This window comes from Halichoeres trimaculatus, unplaced genomic scaffold (assembly GCF_033239565.1).
Source record: "Halichoeres trimaculatus isolate MK-OKI-2021-1 unplaced genomic scaffold, fHalTri1.1 fHalTri1_scaffold_14, whole genome shotgun sequence".
Classification (NCBI taxonomy): domain Eukaryota; kingdom Metazoa; phylum Chordata; class Actinopteri; order Labriformes; family Labridae; genus Halichoeres; species Halichoeres trimaculatus.
The window spans coordinates 21768675-21793660 of NW_027437192.1; the positions used below are offsets into that span (position 1 = coordinate 21768675).

The 24986-nt window shown below is 41.8% G+C and overlaps 1 protein-coding gene across 2 annotated transcripts in view; it reads left to right on the plus strand.

Annotated features, from left to right (window-relative positions):
- Positions 1–24986, plus strand: part of rftn1a (raftlin, lipid raft linker 1a) — a 45018-nt gene that overhangs the window by 15094 nt on the left and 4938 nt on the right. The window contains exons 3-8 of one of the 2 annotated variants that reach the window (XM_074686470.1): positions 9829–10012; positions 15462–15570; positions 19610–20312; positions 20408–20611; positions 21176–21288; positions 23061–23164. In XM_074686470.1, the coding sequence (XP_074542571.1) occupies positions 9829–10012; positions 15462–15570; positions 19610–20312; positions 20408–20611; positions 21176–21288; positions 23061–23164 (1417 nt within the window). The remainder of the gene's footprint in view (positions 1–9828; positions 10013–15461; positions 15571–19609; positions 20313–20407; positions 20612–21175; positions 21289–23060; positions 23165–24986) is intronic. The other variant, XM_074686471.1, reaches the window with a different exon arrangement.

A 24986-nucleotide genomic window follows, 5' to 3' on the forward strand; every position in this document is an offset into this window, starting at 1 on the left:
GTCAAGCAGGCTGTCCTTTACTGGGGAGGTTGTTGGTTTGGGGCTCATAAATTCTGCATGTTGCAGTGTCCTTAAATCATAGCCATCACAGTGCGTTTGAATGTGTCCAAATGGCTCTTTGCAGTCAAGCGTGTGCCCCATCGATCAGCTCACAAGCTTTCAGTGCTTTCACTCTTTCATCTGCACTCACCACATTCTGAACTTGTCCATTGTCCATGTCACTAGCTTTTAGGGAATGTAAATACAAAGTAAGAAAGAGGGTTTGAATTTAAATTTATTTATTCATTTGAAAGGGACAATGCAGTTTAACAATTTCGTAACAGAGCATGAATCTGATGAGCTGCACAGAGAGTTTAAAGCAAATGCTAGTTCCAAACTCTTTTCCCTAGTTTGGCCTTTAAGTAACCAGATCATTAAATGTATATTTACCAGCAATACGATGGCAAAAGAGTTTACAGAACAGTATAATAAAAACACATCAACCTGAAAAACCGTGGCTTGTTTTAGAACAAAAACAACATCCTTGCACATTACACCCCTCTAATGCCTTATAAAGGGACTGGGTGGAGTTTGAAGTGACCTTGAAAAAGTCTTCCTTATTGATATGTGCTTGATCGTAATCCACACTTTGAAATGAGAAGATCAGCGTCAATATTACAGGTTATTACGAAATGCTACTTCATAGCTTCCCGATCAGGTTGAGCAGGACTGGTTTGATTTACAGCACGCCTAAATCCCTATGACAACACCACGCTGGCTGATGAAGTTGAGTAGTGAGAAGATAGATCTGTTTTTTTCTCTGCTGAAAACGATTTCTGTGATTAATTTTGTAGTGATAGTGGACCCAGGAGCCTAACTGTGGGACAGAAAAAGGACAGAAGAGCAGAAGGAAGCTAAACGGGAGAGAGATAGAGCACAAGCTAAAAGCTAACACAGGGGCTAAACTGTTTGTGATAATGTTTATTCCAACCCACAGTCAGCAGTTATTCTGCAGTGGTCTGTTCAAACTTGAGAGTCTATCAATAAAATTAAGAGTGGGGTTACGTTAGTTCTGCTTGGTAGATGACTGACAGGACAGAACCAGGATTAATTTAGATTACAGATGAAATGTTCTTAGTGTGTTCACTTTACAGTTAGTCAACACTGCTCGAAGTACAACAATGAGGCTACACACTGAAACCACAATACTTTTCACATTCACTTGCAGAAATTACATTTTCTGTGAAACCTGTGTAAAGAGGAGCCCGTGAGCTACACAACATCTTAGAGAGTTTGTGAGTCTGCTGCTGGTGTTCGTATCTGAACAGCTCCTAATGATTCACACATGCATCATTTATTTCACACATGCACCACTTATACCATATGACCTGAAACCTGTGTCTTGTTCTGCTGACCTTCTTCATTACTCTCTAATCAGCGGTCTGCTGATCTGCACCCCCACGCCTCCCCCCACCTTTACAAAAGGGTGCCATGATCTTCATTATTTCCCTTGTTGCAGTGATGGGTTACCTCGACATGTCAGCATGAATGTGGAGTCTAAAATGTAACAGCCAGGTGTGACATTTTAACCCAGAATCCTTTTGTGTAGAAGCTGTGCTCAGATAATGAGCAGAAGAAAGAGAAAGAGGGAGAGTGGAGAAAAAGCAGAGTTGAAAGGAGGAAGAATGGGGGGGTCTAAGAGAGAATGAGAAAGAAGCAGACATAAAGAAAAATGAGAGATGCAGGGAGCATCTGGAGGGAAGCGGGGTGTCTGGAGGAGAGGAGAAGTGGAGAGAAAAGAGAGTCTGAGGTGTGAGAACGAATGAGCGAGCAGGAGTCAGGAATCTGGGGATGTGTGAGGAAGTTAGTTAGGTGTGATGCTGTGTGACTAACGCCGGCCTCTGGAGCAGACAGCGAGGAGCTGAACTCTGCTGATGACTTTCCGCTGCCCTGCAGAGACTGAGACCCACTTGGCTCATTAAAACTTACAACATGTGTCTAATGCTCAGCAGAGAGTGTGTACTTGTGTGGCCTTTTTATGTGAGCTGCTACTGTAAACCTGTGGGAGAGTTTATGTTCGGGCACACCGCAGTGCTGGTGTGTGTTGGTATAGTTCTGATTATGATCTACACCTGGATGTTATGATGGATGTATCGTCTCTTGAAAAAGATTGATACAGAGCGTCTTCCTTTTTATGCGCCTCTCAAAATCTTTGTGTGATGTATTTCCTTCAGACAGCAGATGAAGCATGAATTCATCAGTTTGATAGATCCTTGCTGCCTCACAGTGTTTTCAGGTAAACACACAAACATTTATTATGAAAGATTGTCAAAAATGCTAATCTAACACATCCCAATCCATTTTCCCTGATAGCTCCTTCTTGCTGTTTCCAAGAGAGACACCAGCAGAGATGGCGACCAAGGTTATGATAGTTTTGGATTTGTCATTTTAGTTTAGTTTTAGTTAGTTTTGAATTTTTTTCCCCATTACAGTTTAATTTTAATTAGTTTTAGAGCTTTTAATTAGTTTTGATTTTTGCAACAAGGCTTAGTTTTAGCGTAGTTTTAGTTTAGTTTTAGTTTTTCATACCTTATTCACCAGGTGCAGGATTAAAAAAAGGTCAGAGTAAATATTTTGTCATACTGTTTATTTTCCAGTCCAATATAGTGCTCACTGCTCAGTCAATGCTGATACTGAACTGTTGGCTGCTGCCTTAAACACAAGAAAATAATATAAACTTAATACTAAAAAATATAAACACAAATTTTATAAAATAATATAAGCAAAAACTATATAAAACAATATAATATGAGCTTAAATCTTTAGAAACTTGGACTCTAACAAGGAAGACAAACTTAAAAACAATTAAAGTCAGACTCACATGCAATTAAACTATTACAGATGCTCTGATTCATTGCTCCACTATGTTTGGTTGCAGCACAGCGCACAGCCAGTCAGTGCAGTAAACAAGCACGTCCCAGTACGTCGCTATGATAATGCCGTACGACACTGACAACTGCCTGAAACTGTCTAAAATTGGTTGGGAAAATGTGTCGGATTAATTTAAATCCTAAAGGCTATTAACATTGTCAGAAACTAAAACTAAGGGAATTTTGTCTATCATTTCAGTTAGTTTCATTTAGTTTTGTGAACACAAGAAACAGTTTTAGTTTACTTATCTTTTTTTTTTTTTTTTAGTTTTTATTAGTTTGAGTTAACAGCAATGTATTTTAAATTTTTGTTTTTGTTTTTAGTTTCATTTTAGTTAACTATTATAACCTTGATGGCGACTGAGAGTCACTCCATCACATGTACAAGCTACTGTATGCACCACAACATTTCTCACTACAGCTAACCTGTGTTTTCCTACCCTGACCTCCTCATCAGCCAGTTTTGTTCAGTCATTTCCTGTAAACTGGGCCCTCTAAGGAGATCTCACCTCGTCTGGGAAAGCTCAGATGCTGACCAACAAACTGTCATAGCTGTCGGCTGCATTCTCAAAGCAGCAGGGAGCTCCTGGCTCCAGGAAGCTGATTATTTTATAGTCCCTGTTTTGGCACACATCCTCACCTACAAACCTCTGCAAGTCATTAGAAGGCTATTTAAATAAAACGTGAACCTCCAGCAAGCAGAGGGATAAGCCTGGAGGGTGGCTGTGAGTCGTAATCCCCATGCATCACCTGGCAGGCTTAGCGCAAACTCTTTCACTCTTGTGCAAAAGAATGGCCAACACACACTCACACACACACACTGAGATCTCACTACATCACAAAATACTCTGTACAGTCACACGCAGACATTCAGGGGATTTGTACGAGGAATTAATCAGGCCTTTCAAGCAGCTTCAGAACGGGAGTGATGCTTACTCTCCAAATGCAGCTTGTGAAACTCGGGGTCAAAAAGTGACGCGTTGCTCACTGCAAACGGCGGCTGACATGTGGTCCGAGCCTGGGGATCGAGACAGAAATAGAAGAGCCCGGATCAACAGCTGAACAGCCGCTTCTTGCAAACGCACCCTTGGGGGTGTCTCAAACACTCGTTACAGACATGTATGGATCACTGATGGTATACAAAGATGGTGACGCATCTCCAGCTCCTTTCAGTGTATAAAAGTGAAGACAAAATACCTCCATGACAGGAATTTTCATTTTGAGGTGGTGATGTCACCCTGGGCCTGTGTCTGTGCAGAGGGGATCAGCAGGTTAAACTGCGACTTATTGCCCCTTCCACCAATCAAAGCAACACATCGGAGGCCGACAGACCCCTCAGGTCTCAGGAATAGCTCCCAGAACAACTGCTTCTTATGAAGCTTTGAAGCAAACACTTACAGTGACCTTAAGATTTCTCACTCTATGTTAGCTGTACATCACGGTATTTAAAGGGGCTGTGAGGAGTTTCAAAGTGGTCTTGAAAAAGTCTCCCTTCTAGATATATGCCTGATCGCAATCCACACTACAAAGTGAGATTAACAGCACCAATATCAGCTATTCCTAAATTGCAACTTCTTAGCTTCCTGATCGGTTCAAACAGGACCAGACTGATCTACTGAATGTCAAAGTCTCCATGACAACACCTTGGCTGACAAGGTTTAGTAGTGAGAAGAGAGATCCGTGTTTTACTCTGCTGAAAATGATTTCTGTGACTAATTTTGTAGTGATGGTGGACACAAGAGCCTAACTGTCAGACAGAAAAAGGACAGAAGAAGCTAAACAGGAGAGAGATAGAGCACAAGCTAAAGGCTAACACAGTGGCTAATCTGTTTGTGATAATATCCATTCCAACCCACAGTCAGCAGTTATTCTGCAGTGGTCTGTTCAAACTTGAGAGTCTATCAATAAAATGAAGAGTGAGTTTACGATAGCTCTGCTTGGTAGATGACTGGCAGGACATCGCTAACCAGGATTTACTTACGTTACACATCAGACATGTCTCAGAGCACCGGGCTGAGGCTAATGCTTAGTATAGACAGCTACTAAATTACAGTACAAACTTACAAAGTTTGCTTGTTGTCATGTTTCAACATTGACTACATGTTGTAAACAACAGCGCTACATAACTGTTGAAAATTACCTATCTCGTTAGGTTGTATGTCTGGAGTTGTGAAAGTTGTTTTGAACAAAGAAAACTTATTTTAATAACAAGACCTGATCTCCATCCATTTCCTAAACAAACACACACCTTGATAAGAGTCATGTCTTCACGACAGTGAACATGCGTCTCCGGGCCAAAAGGTGTGGCTGTAGTCTAACTAAAACAGATCCTCCTCACAGCATCTTTAATAACTAACCAAAATCTAGAAAATGAAAAAGTGAAGCCCTAAGCCCAACATAACATGATAAAAACCAACTTGAATATCAAAAATAGAGTTTGAAAAAATTGGTTGAGGTTTCAGATGTTCTGGCTTCACTCTTTAGAAGTTGTCCTGTCATCCATCTTTACATAGAGTCTACTAGATAGATGGAAAATGACCAACTCTGTGATCTCTCATTGGGGATGTTCTGAGGGAACTCATTTTGTATTTGTTCAATAGAAATTCACATTTTGAAATAACGAGTCTGAAATGACAAAAACACTCCAAATTTAGCACAGTACTTTGAACACAGTTATGTGTAAAGCAGCAAGCAGATAAACTAAGAAAAGTGAGTTCAGACATTATCACATTTTCTGACTTAAATTACATATTTTCTGTCTTTCACAAATAAAGCTTGTGGAACTTCTTAAAGCTGCTGTGCAGAGTTTTAACTGCTGATGAAACAGGTTAAAATGAAAAGTGATGTCTGTACCAGTGGTTCTCAAATTGTTTCAGACCAAGGACCACTCCCCACCCAAAAAACTCATAGACCAACATGCCAAACAGTGCAGGAGAAACAGCACAGATAGAAAACTGATGTATTATAAATTCACATCATCCATTTTACAACTCCCCTGATACATGTTATGACTCTACTGATACTTTTTTCCATAAATGTTCCATAAAAATAATCACAATTTACTCACGGTCCTGATGGACCACAATTTGAGAAACATTGACCTATACAGCCTAAAAAGCAAACAAAACCATCAAGAAGTTATTTTCTATATAGTTATATATAACACGCGTCATCCTTGCAGCAGGGCAGATGCCAGACAAGGTGTAAATCCGCATTCTGGGGGTTCAGTTTGAGTGGTCTGCCAACCAACCATACACAGGACAAGATCAGCAAAGAAATTAATCATCATACTTCCCCCTCAGTGGCCACCAACATCAGCACAAGTAGAAGAGTTTATACATGTGTGCTTTGAAAAAAATACTGGTTACAGATTCAAAAAGATCAAAGAAAGCCAAAAGGATTTTAGTTCACAGATCATTCTGCATGAACCAAACAATAGGCAAAGACAACAACCAATTAGTGACACACCTTTTATTTGGTTACACACACTTTTCTCTAACTCTGCACCCCTTGCCTTTTCTTACCGGCTCCATAAAACTCCACCCGGCTTTTCTGCCTTGAGCCGTTCCCATGTTCCCATTCTGCAGCCTCCCCTTTAAATCCCACGGTGGCAGACGGTATAAATGAAGTCTCTTCCCAGCCCAGAGCGCTGCATAACACCCTAATAACTTCTGTATGCCTTGCCTGAATTAGCTGCCTCGTCTCGCCTCTCCTTGCGCCTTGTCGGTGGGTGAGTGCCAGCCGTGCAGAGCTAATGACGGCTAATGACTGTTTACGGTGACAGGAATGATGTTACCCCCCTTCAGCACCCCCCAACAGCACTCCTACCCTGCAGATCCACCCTGAGTCTCCAGCTGGTATTCTTACCATCATCACTGTTCTGCTTTTGATAAGTCCCCACAGACGCCCGTTTAAGCGTTTGCTTGATGAAAGGCTCCTGTGACGGCGAGCTGATGTGATGGCTGGATTTTCTTTGCGAGTTAAACTCCCATTGTTAAACAGACAGCAGTGTTTGTTCATGTGCTTGTATCATAACATGCTGGCCAGCTTCTCCTGCACTCGTGTGTGCGTGTGTGAGAACATGCCAGATGATGGAGAACAAATTGAAAATGAGATGGCTTGCACATCTCTTTTTTTCCCCCTCTCTGAGTGTGTGTGCATTTTGTTCTGTGTGTGTGAGTTAATTTATTCAGGTTATTTTCTCTTCTCCAGACCCATGCAAATGAGATTGAATGGAAAAGGATGACAAGCATTCAGGCACAAACAGACAGCCTCATCTCTCCCTCTCCCTGTTTCTTCTCTCCTCTCCTCTTCCTCACTCTCTCTAACGCACACACACACACACACACACCTGGCTTCACTGCAGCCATGCATGCGTGCATGTGTTCCCTTAAAAGCCTGTGCACAGAGATGAGGCTTCACCACAATGCACTGACCCCGAGAGGGCGGTTCTCACAAACATTGCGCTCTCCCTGGTGGATTAGTGGCGACAGTTTGCTCTCGTACGATAAGCTCAGCAAACCCTTTCCAGCAAAGTGAAGGGGTTTTCTTTCAATTGTGTTTGTTAATAGGGGAACCTGCCTTGTGTTAGCGACTGATGCTAATACTGTACGCCCTAAACAGGCTCTGTGATAGCTTTGTCTCTCTGAGCCTTTTGATGTGTGTGTGTGTGTGTGTGTGTGTGTGTGTGTGTGTGCTCTTCTAGGACTATACTCAGCTGTTTGTTAGAGAAGGGACTTTCCAGCATACGTACACTTCAGCCCTACGTCCTAACACACTTATGTGTGTGCAAGTGTGTTTTTCCCCAACAAAAAGCCAGCCTGCTGGCGACAGTAGGGACAGAGGCTAATAGTTCTGGAGTAATTAGTTTCAGATTTAGTGTGAAGATGCCACGGTGTCGTTGTTCTGTGTGAACTATCATAATGAAACATTCCTTGCACCAATGGGGCGCTGATTGTAAAGTCGCACACACTACAAATAACAACATTTCTCCACATTTAGCTGTAAAACATCACTTTTTATCCAGATTTAGAGAAATATTTGTGAATTATATTAGTCAGCTGTTATATAAAAATGCTAAGTGTTTTATCTTAATGTTAAATGTTATATCTACATTTTAAATGTTATACATACATTTTATTAATACATTTCCTGATTCTAAATGTTAAGCTATATTTCTAAACATTTAGTTTTAATTCTAAATATTTAGCTAAGATTTCTAAATATTTAGCTAAGACTGAGGGCTCTAATTTCGTAGACCAGGCGCAAGCGCAGGCGCACCTGCCCTGCGCTGGCCTTCGCCGTGCGCACAGGGCGTGACCAACGCACTTTGCAAATTTCCTGCAGTGCCAAGAGAGGCACAGTCAAGGCGCAGGGGAGCGCAGAGCTGCGCAGAGCTGAGCGTCTACGCCTCCGTCCGCGCAAATGCCAGGGAGGGAGGAGAAAAGCCGTGAGTGGGTTTAACACAGCCGAGCGCTGTTTTCACCAATCAAATGAGCGCCTCTCCTCGCCATTAATTGCCCTGCGGCCGAGGCGCAGTGTCTGATTGGTCTGAGTGATCCCCAGTTACCGTGGAAACAGTGCTGGTAGCGGAGACAGTCAGAGCATCGGAGGACACGACGCGCGTCACCTTGTGGGCCAGCTCCGGGGACAGATTTAATCCGTTCCTTTGTCATTAATAGGAGTACAAAATTAAGAGACAGTTACACAGCTGGCTTATCCATTCAGAATACTTTTGATCCACCTGCACTCCTGGTTTGTCATCGCCAAATAGCAGAACCTTTGGTGATACACTGTATACTCTCCAGGTGTCTCCACCTCATCCTCCTTACAATAATGTACACCATCTTTTTAGATCACGTTAAAAATAAAGACTAAAACAGAGAAATATGGGAAATCACGGGTAAATCCTGAGTGACATACATTTATTTTGTCTCTTTTTTCTTCATCTTTCCTCTCCCTCTTTTCTTTGAATTAAATGAAATGAGAGAATCAGATATACTCTGTATCAGATGTTAAGGCTGTTTATTGTTTAATTGTAAGATGTGCATCAAACTTCCAGCTGCCGTCAGGTTAACTTTCCATTATAACAAACTGCTTTAATCTGACATCAGATGTGACGGGACAGTTAATGTAGATATAAATGTCTATGCTGGTTCAGACGGTTACATTAAATAGTGATTGCTGTAATTGTTTATTGCATTAAAATGTGCCTGACACTCTGGAAACCTGCCTCTGAGGCTTTGTTGACATGTGCGCACATGTGCGCCTGTCACGAAATTACAGCTGCGTGGGGTGCGCTCCGCCTTGCGCCGAGGATAGACCAGGTTGGAGCTGGCGAGCTTTCAGCGCACTTTTTTGGCACAAATTTGTCACTGCGCCAACATGAATCTGCTGACACCTCCCCCTGGTACGCCGTCAACTCCCCCTGGCGCCGTCACACCCATCTCTGCGCAGACGGTCTACCAAATTGTCTAATTGGCAGCGCACGGTGGTGCGCCGCACGAAATTAGCACTGTGCAGTGTGCGCCAGGCTTGGGCCCCCTGCGCTGCGCCACGAAATTAGAGCCCTCAATGTTTATATATATTTGTTTATATATATTTGACAAATATACTCACAAATATTTCTCAAAATGTATAAAAGTGACATATTAGAGCTAAATGTAGAGAAATGTTGATATTTGTTGTGTGTGCAACTTAACAATCGGCGACCCATACACACCCTTTGTCCCACCTTCTCTGTTTTCTGTCCTCTTTCAGCTTCCATCCACTTTTAAATAGCTCTCCACTCACTTCCCCTGCCTCCTATCCTCCTCCAACCTGTCATGTCCTTGTCGTGTCTATTCCCCATTAGCCTGTCGTGTCTTAGCATGTTTCTCTGGCTCTTCTCCTCTCACGTGTCCTCCCTCCTCCCCCTCAGAGGTGCCGGTGTCATCAGTGCTGTGTCTCTCCTCGGTCAGAGAGCTGCCCGTTCAGGTCAGGGAGCTCTACGCGCAGGGATTCGTCCTGGTCGCTGTCCACCCGTTTGTTCATCCCTGCAGCCCACGGCACGCACACATCCAGCGCCAGCTCCACAGGGCCGTGCTGGTCAGAGAGACGCCAAGGTATGCAAACTAAAGGCACACACATGAGCTAACTTTCAACAAGAAACCAGTTTAGACTGGTATGATTTGATGGAGCTGGGTGAGATGATTCTTCAGTAGCCTCATTCAGACAGAGGTTTTAAGTTAGCAGCTCTCCTGACTTCATTGTTTTGACGTTAAAACCAGCAGAGACCCATTACCACCAGCAAAACTCTACACCTCGCCTTCCTCTCCTCATGATGTAAAATTAATTGCAGAGTCAGCCACAAAAATGGGTAACTTTAGCTCCCTGTCCCAATTCTTTCACTTTTGACTATACATGATAATATACTATAGTATGCTGTATATCTGCTCTGTAACCCAGTTATTCTTTGGTGGCTGAAAACCACAACATTCACCACTGTATTTGAGCAGAGAATTATTTTCCTCCCTCTCTGCTATCAGCTCAGGAGCAGCGTGCAAGCTGAGCTGTGTTCACAGGTCTCATCATGGAAGTTATTGACACATCTGCTCCAAACTGAAACCGTATTACATGCATGCACAGATGTGCTCTGTGTCTGGTGTTGGATTCTTGTTTCACTCTGATTTGAGTCTTAAATAATGCCAGCGCTTCATATTTTTTGCCCCAGTTTTTCTCAGGATGTGAACATGGTTTTCACAAAAAAGGAAGTCTTCAATAATTGATCACCATTAGTCCTGTGTAGGAGGGAAGCCCCATTCCTCATAATGACTTTTAGTCTTATCTGAGGAGAGCTCTGTGAATGGAGATGATGTCCGTGAGTGGAGCTGCCAAAATGAAGAATCTCAACAACTTTAACTTGGCCACCATGAGGTTATCCCGGGTTCCTAGAGGATGAATCCCTGCCATTGTTTACAAGAGAGTATGGTGAATGTAACAGTGGCTAAACAAAGGCATGTTGTTGTCATTTTGACATGCAGATGTTAGCATGCTAATGGAAGAAACACTGCCGAAATTCAGCCTTACAAAACCACTAAGATGGCTCAAAGCTCTAATTCTGTTTACTTCTATTAATAGTCTTTGAACTTTGAATATTTTTAGCTCCCTAATATCAAATTAGAGAGATTACACAGACAAAGTGACTTAGAGGTTCTTGTGTCCTAGAACTTATTTTACATGACATGTGTGCTTCAAAGTAAAGGGTAGGGTGTGAAAAATGAGCCACTTGGCTTTGTAGCACACCTTATAAATAATACTGTATATATTTGTTTGAATAGAAGACCAACAAATTAGGCATCTACTGCATAACTGCAATGCAAAATCAAAACAGTTTAGGGAGGCTGGCCTAGAATAGACAAAAATCACACAGCTGCCCCTAGAGTTAAGTGTTGAAAAGATGCCAACGGGTCACAAAAACCACGGTTCTGTTCTTATCGTGGTTTTGTGGTCACAGTATTCAGTTTGGTTCGGTGTACATTATTGTTTTTTTTCTTCACTGTATCAGATGACAGCATTGAAGAAACCAATGCATTTTTTTTTCTAGCAGTCAGAGAGATGTGGATATGATTAACTGCTATAGTGACCATCACCAGCCCTCCCTGTAGGCTACTCCATCATTCTAAACTGTCTTTAACCCCTGATGTGAGCTGAAGGGGAGGGCCGTGCCACACCACAGTATGAAAGAAGGGAAATAATGACAGGCAGGACGAGACAAGACAAACAGAAGGGAGGACAAACGTCTGCTATTGTTGATTAGAGATAGCAGTTCAAGTGCTGGGCTAATTCAAGCCAATACAGGAAGTAAAGGCTGTACGAAACCAGGGACACCAGAAATGTGGGGTCTTAATAGTGTGGGGAGTGTGGGCCTACGTGGATAGGAGATGGAGTGGCATGTATCACAGGATGTGAGAAGATGTGTAATAGTACCCGACTCAGCATGCTCTGATGGGATCTATCATATCTCTTAGTTAGTCTCTACAGGACCTTGAGTATCTGCATGCATGTGAGGTGGTTACTGAATACCCAGGTAGTTGCCTAAACCCAGGGCACCAGGGCACCTGGGACACCTCCCCCCCACACACACACAGTCCCCAAACTACCAGGCCCAGGGAAAGCCCCAGGACCCAAGAGGGCACAGACCCGCCTCCCCGCCGACACCATAGACAGCACCCAGGGCCCAGAGTGGTAGCCCCCCTGCAGATAGCACCCGCCCTCCCCGACTACCTGTCCACCCAGCCCCAAGCCACCCAACTGCCCCCAGCACCCAACTGCCCCCCCACCCCCGCAGCAGGCCAGAGGCCCCAAGGTGTACATTGTTGTTGCACACCCCAGATTACCATATACCCTAATAATCCACAATTAAAAGATTAGTTTTGATCAATCCTGTCATGTATAGTCATGAAAACCTGAGAGAATGAGGCTATTTTCTATTTTAAACATCATTAAGGCTGAGTGAAACATTGCTAGTTCAACATGCCAACTCCTCAGTAAGGATAGTCACTATTGGCTGTCCCAGAAGTCACTATAAGTCATGAAATGACGCTGCTGTCTAATTTGCATAATAATCCATTAGCATTTAATTGTCATGGACTCTGTAGGAGGAAAAAAATAGCGTGGAAGAGACAGAAAGCAGGTAAAACATGACATCATAAACATGTTTAGAGCTACAAATTAACTTTCTTCTGTCCATTCTTGTTTTTTTATGTCTACATATCAACCCTTCTCCTTTATCAGTGGGGTCTGAAAAGTCATTAAATGTAGCGACAAAGTCTCTCAAGTTACCAACACTCAGTTATGGTTTTCTCCTCCACTTTCTTACCACCGTCATCAGAGCTCACACTGAATCTAAAGCAGAACGACTCAACGCCACAGGACCACCCTCTGACTCTGTCTTCTCCACTCGTCATGTAAACAACACACACGCCTCCCCACAAAGTGTCCTGCTGTACTGTAGGAAATCAGTGCACTGTAAATAAACCCAAACACTGGAAATAGACATTTATAATTGTACCTTCAGGGATAATAAACAACAGTGATGAGTTATACTCTTTAAAACAGCATATGTACAACATAAAGCAGAGATGTAGACTTAACACTTAGGCTGAGGTGTAAACATGTAAAACATGAATGTGTGCAAAGTTGTTAACAAGGTGTTAACATGCAGATCAGTGTTATTATAAAAGAGCATACATTATTCTACATAGCAGTTTTTACTTTAAGCTCAAGCCCTCAGGGGTCCCTGTGCAAACTGATCCAACACTTTGAGACTAGTTCCTGATCTTTAACCATTTAAAGGTAAACAAATTATATCTGACACACATTTTAGAGATCACTGTGCCAAAATATGTCAGTATGACAAACAAATACATCCAGTTACATTCAAACAGTGATCAAACTTTGATGAGGGTTATTAATTTGTTCTCCTCATTTGTTCTAAAGCAGGTGAAATGTTCAGATCATTACTGAAACTTTATCAGGGCAAGATATAAACGCTAAATTTTAGATCCTTTTTAACTGGTAAATCCTATGGTGGGATCAAAACTTCCGCAACATGTGTGGTGTAAAGAACAATTTCATGTTTTTTTAAACTTTATATTAGAAGACTAGAGGCTGCTTAATGCCTATAGGGAGCTGGGGTTTGCCTTCAACAATCAAAAAGTATTAACAGACAAAAAATGGTGCAATCATATATAAAACCATGTAGACAAAAAATGTATGATCTGTTTTCCACAATTCCTTGTTGACACAAGCCCCATGAAGGGACTAAACCAGGATAAACCTCAACTGTATCGAGTAAATCAGAAAACACAGCAAAATGTGCAAAGGTAGTCTAATTTTCTTCTAAAATAAGTTGGCGAGGGTTTTTTTCTGTTCATTTTTGTCTGTTTTTAATTGTCCTTTTAGTGCGTTCTCAAGGCAGAGGCTCACTGCTCTGTGTAAATGCCATTTTGGCTGAAATGTTTGGAATAACTGCACGATGAGTGTAGCAGGGTTTTGACCCTTTCTTCGACTTCTCTTCTGTCTCTGTGAACCTTAGAAACAGGTGCCAGAAACTCTCACTCTGCTTCTTCAATCATGAAGTTCTGTCATATGTTTTTCCATTTTTTTAAATTATTTATTTATTTGGTAGGACAGCTGAAGAGAGACAGGAAAGAGGCAGCTGAAACAAAGACAGTGGCCTCTGTACACGGAGTGTCTGCCTGAACCCTTCAGCCAACGACAACCTAAATGTCTTTCTTACAAATTAGATGCAATAATAATGAATTAGACCACAGGTATCATCATACAAAAGCACAAATTTTATTTTCTAAGTTTGAAGATTCAAAGAGGTTTTTAGATGATGTGTTTGAAACTGCGCTCTTAAACACTTTATAAAGATAGGAGACTGAAAGACAGATTTTCTGGAAATTTAAAGCTTTAGGTCTCAGAGTGACAAAGTTTAATAACATACATCCCCTCACAATTCTGTCTTAAAACTTTATGATAGTTTGAATAAAAAGTGTTTGTTGTTTAGAGACAGAGACCTGAGGAGCTGAGTCGGTGTCCCCCAGTCGAATAACTGATTATAAATAAAAGCTTTCATTTGGTGAAGCTTATTAGAGGAGCTGATTTGCTGAAGCGACAGTTCTGGACGTCCTCCTGTGTTTGTCATCTCTTTTATTCATTTGGGTTGAAGGAATGGCGTGTCTTCTTCACACTCAGTCACACACACACGCTGACACACACACGCTGGTGCACAGGCAGGTGCTGGGCTGCTCCTTTGATGCCCCTCCTGCCAAGTGGTCCTGCTGCTTCCTGGCACCTGTCACCGTGGAGACGGCTGATTGCATCACCAGATCTCGCCAGAGGGGAACGGCGTGCTGAAAGAGAGGAACCATCACTCCATCCTTTCATCTGCTTACTTCAATGATGGCCGTCTCCCCCTCTTTCTATTGTCCTCAGCAGCCCCCCTCGTCCCCTTTACTCCGTCTTTTATGTCCCCATCATTGCTGTCCCCCTTTCATCCAAAAAACCTGAAAATGAAAGAAAAAATCTGACGGATCCTCTGTTTCAAATGAAGCTGAGGAGCCTGGAATGTCACTCACGCCTCGGAGCACAAGATATTACGGTGGCCTTCGCTCTGACCTCAATCCAAATCTGAAGAGGCGTATCTGAACACTCCTTTTATGATTGTGTCTTGCAGCGAGCAGAAGGAAATTCAGTCCTTTTTTCTGACTAATAAGACTATTGTCACTTCAGCTTCTGTGTGCTCGCCCTAAATGGAAAATCCAACCCATGCCAGAATTCACATTAAGTTTCTGCTGTGATCATTCTGGGTCAATGAGTGCTGCTGAACATTAGCCAGGTCTGTTTCTGTGGAGCCAGGTGTGGTTAGGACTGTCACGTTACTCTGTGTCAAACCTGCTCTGCTGATGATGGATGCTAAATAAACCTTGGGGAAATTTTTCTGAACTGAATGATTCATAAATAATGTGGGATACTGATTATTGTTGTGATGTTTTTCTCCTGTAGCAGTGAGAAACACCAGCTGAGGTGTGGGAGAACCCGCCTGGAGACAGATGTGTGTGTCGCAGGGCACCAGGCTGCTGACCCAGAGGTGATCCAGAGCTACGTCAAGAGGGTGAGTCCAGAGAGAAGCAATAAGTTTGTCTTCAGTTGAAGACACCTGAAGATTGAGACTTACATTTGCTCTCATCTTTTGCATTCTTGTCTGGGGCGGATCAAACAGGACCTGTTACACCCTGAATGAGACGATAATGCCCCCACTGTTGCATAAAAGCTTAAAATTGCTGGAATTATTTCACAGAAAAGCTTTCCTGGGAAAATATGCAACAGTAAATCTACTTGGAGGACACTGAATGCTTAAATTAAAAGAGTAGAATGAGAAAAAAGTCTACACTTATCCCTTTAATCCTCTTTGAGAGGACTGAAAATCAACAGATTCATCTTCTTTTCTGCTGCTACCAGCTCTGCTCAGTGAACTCTGTGTGTCTGCACGCACAGACGTGATACCTGCTCTGATTTTTATTCATTAGGATGAATTTGAAGGGAACATGAGGACAAGGTCTGCTGGAGCACGTACTGAGTGGCTGCCTGATTTCATTAAAACCTTTTCAACATTTTGATACAGTCTGACACAGACAGGTTCAAAATAATACAAGAGGTTTTTCTGTTTGATACTTTTTGGACAGAAAATGAAACATAGGGCAAAAGAGCGTATTTATTCTTAAATGAACACAACACCCCTCCTCAGCAATTATAACTGTTCAGGGTTTGGTTTCCCTTCATCTGTGAACATGTTTGTCTGTAGAGAGGTCAGGGACCCTGTTTTCTGTTCGACCTCTGAAAGTACTGTTATTCAGCTATTAAATGATGTTTTCATTCATGAATTATGTTGATTGTGCTCTCTCTTAATCTCTCGTTGTCTTGTTTGAAATTCAGGTCACTGATTGTTCTTTCTGTGGAGCCAGAACTGTTTTCCATATTGTGGAAAAATACACTTTATTTCGTTATTTAAGTCTGAGTCATGTAAATGTTCCTCCATAGGCCTGTAGAGTCACCTTAAGGCAGAATACAAGGCATGACAACAAACATCCTCAGTTTTCACATTTCTTAACTATATACAACCTGGTGGAGAAAAGTATGTGTAAATTAGAATGGGACAGAAAAATTCAGAGTGAGATAAGTGACTGAATGAAAAATACAAAAAAACAAAGAAAACATGCAATTTGCTGTGACAAAACAGTATCACAGGGGCTCCTGAATATTGTCCAGAGTTTAACAAATACATCTTTCTGCAGTTGTGTCAGGGGGTCAGGAAACAACCAGCGCCTTGTTGTGGCTTTTTTAAAAGCACAACTTAAAATTTCAAACAGGTATTTATCAATAGGCCTAGCCTGAAGATTAACACCAACCAAGAACAATGTAGTTAACTGCAGGGGCTAATCAATAGTAAGTAGACTTTTTAACATTGTATATAACTCTACCTAGAGGGGTCATAACACAGGACACTGCCAGAAGATATGACAATGGCTTGTTTCCTGAAGTCCACACAGCCTCCATAAAAATGCATTGTTTTGATGCAAAAACTACTTATTTTAAAAGAAAAGTAAGAATTTAGATGTTAAACTTTAAGAAACTTAAAGTAAATGCGCAAGGATTTTTCTAATAAAAAAAGTGTGTGGATGATTTCATGAGAGCAGCTGTTTTAAAAAAGGCCCAAAAGTACAACATCAGCAACCGTAGTGGAATAATAATCCTCAAGGAGGTTAAATACATTATTTAAAAGTTTTAATAGGTTTTTAAGGAAACAATTGATTATGCTGATGAGATAAAGGTCTTTGAAACTCCTGTTTTTAATATATGTTTAACATTATAGTGTTCAAAAAAATTTATTTTATTTTTCATTTATTTTTTCATTTATTTTATTTTTGTTTTATTGTTTTTATTTAATTTGATTTAATTTAATTTAATTTAACTTTATTTTATTTTATTTTATTTTATTTTATTTTATTTATTCATTTATTCATTTTATGTGAGGTTATCCTTAAGTTCCTCTGTTCTGGCTCTCCCGGTTGGTTTCTCAACAAAGGGTCCTAAATGGCCTGCACATTAAGAAGTACTTGATTCAACTCTACTTTAAAAACACAAACTATCCCTTTAAAAAGATCTGGTAATGTGTTTTTTTTTAAGTCTAAATGTCTTTTAAGTTTGTAGTTTTACTTTCTGTGTTTTTCCTCTCAATAACTTCCTTTTTATGGATTGTAGTACATTAAAGGGGAGTTCCACTAATTTTAAACATTGAGGGTAATGATGTAAAACTTTACCTTCATTAATAAGGACAGGATAAAAGAGAGGGAATCATGGGAAAAGAAAGGGAGATAAGTGCGCCAAACTGATATGTCTGGGGAATTTTAGTAAGGTTTACGCAGCAACTTCAAACTTAGCCTCATCATTCTGCTAACGATTGTCAAAAGCAATGAATAAGAACAGTTAAAGATAATCTGTGTCTTAGTCATTTGTTTCACAATAAAGTTGTTTTGCGTGTTTTCTTCTTTTTTTACCACAACAAATGCACGTTGACAAAAGCCACATCTTCATGACAGTGGGTGATGGTGCTCATGGAAATTGCAGTCCTGTAGGCGATTCATTTATATTTTTGGAAAGAAAATGAATGAGTGGGATGAAAAAATTGACTATTTTTAGCTCTGCTGCCCCACTGTTGATACTTTCCCCTTAATTATAAATGGTGGAGTTCTCCTTAAATCCACCCTGACTCACTCTTTCTCTTTGTCGACTTGTTGCGCTGTGTTTCTGTTTGCCTCTCATGTCGGCAGCAGCGCAGTGACAGAAACATTAGAGGGCTCAAAGGCTACAGACAGCTGCCTATAATTGCCTGTCTGTAACATATGCTAACATCGCGTCTCCTCCTGACGTGCAGGGTCTGTTTAATTCACATGGAGCAAATTTGAGTCAGGTTTTCCATTTCAGATTTAGCAAATTTACCTGATTGGAGGAATTTTGACATATTGGATTTTCACTACGTGCTTCTTCCTGCTCTGAGCCTCATACCTGGGAAACAAAAGGAGGAGTGGCATATGAAATGAAAGGTTACAGAAACAATGACCAACTGAAGGGAGCTTTAACCCTAAAATAGCCAGTCCGCCAGAGCGCCATCGCCGGCCTTTATCAGCTGTGAAACTCACTTTTAGCCTCTCTGCTCATGAATTCCTCCAACAATGGGAAATGAAAATGTGCTCTATTGAATAGATTTGCATCTGAACACCCATCGAGCACAAAGGGAAACCTGATTGGATGGAAATGCACATCACTGAGCATAATGTGATAGGCTCCGGCAGCGTGACATGAATAACCAATCAGATCAAAAACTGCCAGCGAGAGTTCGAGATAAGAACCCAGGAGCTGCTCCGAGCAGAGAGTGAAATGCGGGTGTGTGTGTGACAGAGTGTGTGTGCAGTTTTGAAATTCTATACTTCTATTTTCCATCTTTCACAAGCCCACCCACTCTCAATCTGTCTCCAGACCCACCGTCAGATAAAACTGTGTTAGTGTGCGAGTTTCGTGAGCCCACTGGGTGGTAATAGAGAGACTGTTTATTTTCATGATGAGTGTGTGTGAGTGAGTGTCTGCGTGGATGAGTAAAGTGTCAAAAGTCATGTGTAATAGGAGGAAGATGTGTCTCATTATTGTTTGGTGGTAGTTTGCGATCTGATTTCTCTCCTGTTGAGGCTGTCGAAATCTGTCAGCCCAAATATCAGCTGACAATTAAGCAGCAGAACTCTACTGGAGGGAGCAACACACACACACACACACACACTCACACACAGAGTCACACACATTTACACACACACACTCACACCCACACACACAGGCGTTGAGATAATGAGTTCCTTTTGTCATTTGAATATTTGATCTTTGCAGATGATTAGGTAGGTTGTTATTTTGCAGAATATCGACTCTGCGTACGTCAGCCTTTGTTTGTGTGTAAATGAGGCTTTGTTTGTCTGACTAGTAGAAAAGAAGGTGCAGATTTATTTGTTGTGCTGTGAATGGCTTCCTTTGTGTTTGTCTGTCACTCAGATTCACTCCACAGCAGCTTGAATAGATATTAACATTATGTGCCGTGTCACTCCCTGCAGATCCAGGATGTCGCCGAGCAAGGGGTGATGTTTGTGGGTTTCCTCCAGCAGCCGGGCGGGGGACCCTGCTACCTAGGAAACTGGGACCCGGAGGAGCTGTCATCTTTACATTCAAGCCCTTCCCCCATACATCGACACCCCTTCAGCGCCAACACCAGCCCGACAGATCCGACAGATCCGACAGAGCCGCGTCACACCGTCAGAGAGCTGGACCATCCCTTTGAATCCCCGGAGTCAGATGATGAAGGTGCAGAGGATGACACAAGGGACCACAAGCCTCTGGATCCCACCCAGAGTTTAGAGCCCAACCACAAAGAGTCCAAAGATCTATTCAAAGACTCTACAAACCAACCTCAAGACCACAGCAGGCCCTGCTCAGAAGCACTTCAAGGATCTCTACATCAAAACCCCGCAGAAGACGATGAAGAAGATGAAGGAGAACAGCAGTGTCCCAGCCCTCCAGATACTGCAGGCATGATCAGAAAGACGAGAGGCCACCTACCAGACGTCAAAGCCAGAGAGAGGCAGAGTTCAAGCTCGGACAGCTGGTTCAGCTCTCCAGAACTGGACCGAAACCACCAGAGAAAGTCCAGCTCTGCCTTTTCAGACGTGCAGAGCAGAGTGACGACTCACAACAACAACCACATCCGGCTCAAGAGTTCAGAGAAGGAGAAAGACTCCACTTCACCTCCAGCTCAGGGCAGTAAGTAGCTTCCTGTTTGGAGTGACATCATCATCATCATCATCATCATCACACAAAGCTTCAAATTTGATATGGCTCTTTGTTCTGGCCTGCAGGGATGCAGCTTTTTGCCTTGTACAACCACACAGGGGAGCTCAACACGTCTCTGAGGTTTTACTCCCTCAGGGTGCCTCTGCGGGTTCAAAAGGAAGCAGGTCAAATCACAGAGGTGGACACACACTGGCTCGACCACATGACTCAGCATTTCACCAGCGGTGCACAGCTTATTGATGGCTTCTTCCACCTTAAAGAGGATAACGGTACGCATGTGTCTCATTTAGTTAATCTAACCTTTATTCAACCAGGTTGGCCACACACTGTATTTTCTGCACTGACGTTTCCTGAATCCCTGTACTTCCCTCTGCTTTGATGTCTCCTTTCTGTTCCTACATTACAAGTTCAAAACAAGCGAAGGAAAACTCTATATGTGAGCTACTACTTTCACTGAACAAGAAGTAATTTGATTATTTATGCAAATAAGAAAGTTAATCACAAAGAAACGTTAAGATAAATGTGATCTCCTGACTCTGAAATGAGAACTTTCGGTATCTGAATTGCTGCTGAAAATCCTCTCCCGCTGTACATCACTGCTTCTCTGCTGGGTGCTGGATAGCATGCATGGAGTTATGTGCCTTAAGTCCACGGCTTACTCCATAAGTCACTGCTCAGTCACCCGTGGAATAAGACGGCTTAAACCAAAGGGAACAGGGGATCAATAGAGAGAGATTGCACTGAGGAGATGAGACTGTAACTCTTGTCTGAACCACGCACACACACATCCTCCTCTGTTTATCTGACTCTGTCTCTAATTTGTTCTATCTCAGCAGACAATGGGGTTTCATGTGTGGATAGCGTGTTCATCTTCCAGAGCTCTGCAGAGGAGACCACAGGCACCTCCTACGACGCCATCGTGGTGGAGCAGTGGACCGTCGTTGATGTGGGTCGCTTTGAGTTTTTAATACTCTGAGAAGATGTGCAGCGTGAGAAATCCTGTGTGACTGAAGGCTTAAGCTGTTTCCTGTCAAATATTATATAAGAGAGGAGGAGAAGATGAACCTGTGTGTGTGTGTGTGTGTGTGTGTGTGTGTGTGTGTGTGTGTGTGTGTGTGTGTGTGTGTATGTGCTGGTGACTGAGCTGGAATTGATACCTGTGCTGGTGTCAGTGCGTACTTTCCTTTTGTGAGTTTGTTAGAAAAGTTATGTATCATGAAACCATTTACAACAACAACAGATGGTACAGACTAATGGCTGAAATGCTGATGACAATAAAAATTGTAAAAATATGCAGAATATTGATAAAACAGCATAGAAATTTCAATATGAGTGACACATGAAATGGGAAGTGGTAACAATTGAATTCAGTGGGTTTAATAATAATATTTACATCAATAATAATGATAATTTAAGGGAGACTGACATTAAAAGTTATCCACAGCATCAGGTGCTGTGTGGTAAGGATCCAAATAAACCTACAAATCAAGGGAGCTCGATCTATTCCCAGAAACATGTGATAAGAAACCTATTTATGGAACACAGGGTTATAAATTTATTGACTTTTTATCATGACATCAACACATCCTGAACAATAAAGAGAATGAAAGATGGGCGCTCAGTGTGTCAGGTCCCTTTGGGAGTTAAAGCCTATAGCAGCACAAGGGGGCTAGACTCACTGAGTCGTTAACAAGCCCAGCTATTACTTTCTCAAAAAGAGACCCTTTAAGCTTATTTTGAAATGCAGAGAGTGTCTGTCTCCATGGCCCTATCTGGTTGATGATTCCAAAGGGAAAAGGCTTTACCTCCCATACTACTTCTGAAGCAGTGGCATGCACAGACTTTGTGAAGGGCGGAGACAAAAAGGAAAAAAAAACAAAAGTTCGCAGTGTGTTTTTGCCACCCAAGAGGGCAGTTTATCATGTTTGAACTAGCCAACCAGCCCTCCCTGTGCACACCACTAATTTTAAAGACTGAGGTTACCACACACAGCCCTACGTTTTTGAACTATATCAGCCTAGAAATGTTACCATGCACTGTTGGCTCTTTAAGATATGATTGCTCAAACTCCCATACTCGTTTTAAATACTGTAATTACCACAAATATGCTCATTGTCTGGATGTGTAATGCTTTAGAGACTTGATAAATGATGGCTCTACCTCCCCCACTAGTTTTTAAGAATGTGGACCCACTATCACCCTTCATGACAAGCTGCAACCCAAATCCAGGAAAACTTCTGTATTGATATCTCATGTAGTCTGTTGTACTTTTATTTCAAGGAGCTCAATTAGCACATGAAAACAAACTTTAAGGGTCTGCTTCTGTACTGTGAAACCACATGTGTCAATTAGCTTAACAGGCTATTATAACTCACTTTCTGTTAGGGAGTGTGAGTAGACGGTACTCACTTAAAAAAATTCCTTCAAAAAAAGCCTCAGGATTTTTTTCTTTAGCATTTTCTTACCCACTTTTATGTCACGATCCACCAGTTGAAAATCACTGCTCTTAACAAGTTATTAGGCTCTTTACAATACGATGCCTCGACCCCCTCTAGTATTTTTGAAGGCTGTGGCGACCACAGACAGACCTGGGTTCCTGGACTGTGTCAGGCACTTTGGGCTTTTTGAGATATGATGATGATTCAGAGCTGAACAGATGAGAAGTGTTAACTGTGTTTGTGTTTTGAGCTTCTTTGTGTGTCCCTCTCTGCTGCTCAGGGTGTCATGGTGAAGGCGGACTACATCCCTCTGCTCCAGTCTCTGGCTCCGTTCGGATGGAGGCTGATGTGTGTGTTACCCACACCGATTGTGAAGACCAACAGGTAGCAATAAAACCTTACATACCAGAGTTACAACCAAAGACTGACAGCTTCTGGTTTTAAAGGTGTAATGATAGTTTTTCCTTTAAAGAAGACATGCCCAAAGTCAGGCCTGCAGGCCAAGTGTGACCAAAGGTTCATTTTCATATCCCCTCCAGCTTTTATCTTACAATTTATCAATTAAAGAACTGAAGTGTTAAGCTAAAGCTCTGTATATTTAGCAGAAACTCAACAACTCTTACAGCTGATGTGTTTGCATAGAAATACGTCAGAATGCAGGATAAGAAGTATTTTAGGATAGATGTTGTTGCAGAGTAGTCTGTAAAACATTTCTGGGGCACCATGAGTTTCACCCTGAGCTGGTGGCCTGGGTTCGAGTCCAGCCTGTGGCCTGTTTCCTGCATGTCGCTCCCCACTCTCACTCTACTCTAACCACTGTCCTCTCCTCTATGATAAAGAGCTTGAAAAGCCCAAAAAATAACTTTGAAAAAAAAACAAAAATCCCGATAGCACCCCCTAATGAAGAACATTTTTCTCGGTCAGAAGTAGTTTTCTGATGTTCATGTTCAGCACGTAACGCTGCAGAAATCTGACCACCAATCATCTGGTATCAAGACACAGTTGAGGGACAGGTGAGGTTTTAATAAATCAGATTTTTTTTTTCCAGAAATCACCAGAAGAAATAGCTAACAAACAAAGCACTTAGTGACTGTCATGGATAATAAACATCTCAGTAAGAACATAGACTGTATAAAACATGGATGTAGTCTCCCAGACGTCACCCGCCTGTTCCTGAAACGGAAAATGAAGCACATTGGCTATTGTGGCCATATTGGTGGTGGCAAGGGCTTTGTGTACAGCTGTAGGACGCCTGTCCGTCACGTGACCTGAGCTGTGCCTCTGATTGGGCAAGCTCACAATCTCAATATCCTTTAAACTGCCAAGGTAGAAAAAATTCACCCCCTGAACAGTGTGCGCCGATGGTAGAATTAGCCACTCAGACAGTAGACATTTTTGGAACCAGGCTGTAAATTGGTTAATTTCTCCTTTGAGAATGGCTTTTTTTGGCTTGGTGTGTATGTGACTTCTTGTACTTCCTAAACCAGCCTCAAGTGGACACTTGAGAAACAGCAGATTTTAGTACCACTGCATTGCCTCATAGTCTTAGACCGGAGGTTGCTGCTTGAGTAAGAGCTGCTGGCCCTTTGTCTTTTTCTAAAAATCAAATGTGACCCAGTTTTAAAAAGGTTTGGACACCTTTGCTTTAATCTCTTTAATCTCCGAGCGTCCACACATGTGGAAATTACATTTCTGCCTCTCAGACCCCTGATTCTTCATTTTTAAAGCTTTGACCCATTAGCCACAGGGACACTGCCCATGTCATCTTTTGGTAATAGCACAAGATTACACTCATGTAAGTAAGAAATAACTAATAGAGAACTCATAACACACATAAACCAACTTCCTGTCCAGATGGAGTTTAGTTATTAAACTTATTAGGTCTCACTTATCCCAAATAGCAAGGAGAAATAAAAAATGCACACAAAGACAAAAGCTTGGGTTTCAGGAGATTAAGGTAAAACAAAAATGCTATCTATTGTTTTTGCAGCTTTTTTAGGATTAAAATTTCTGCCTTTTGTCATACATGAAACATATTTGAGTTTTAAACTGTTTGAAAAATATGTTTGAGGATGATGTGGGCTTTGGGGAGTTGTGATTAGCATTTTTTAACTACTTTCTGTCATTTTATGGAGTTAACAATCATTGATCATGAGAGAGATCAGTAGTTTCAAAGATTATAAAGACAACTTTTTTTTTTGCTGCA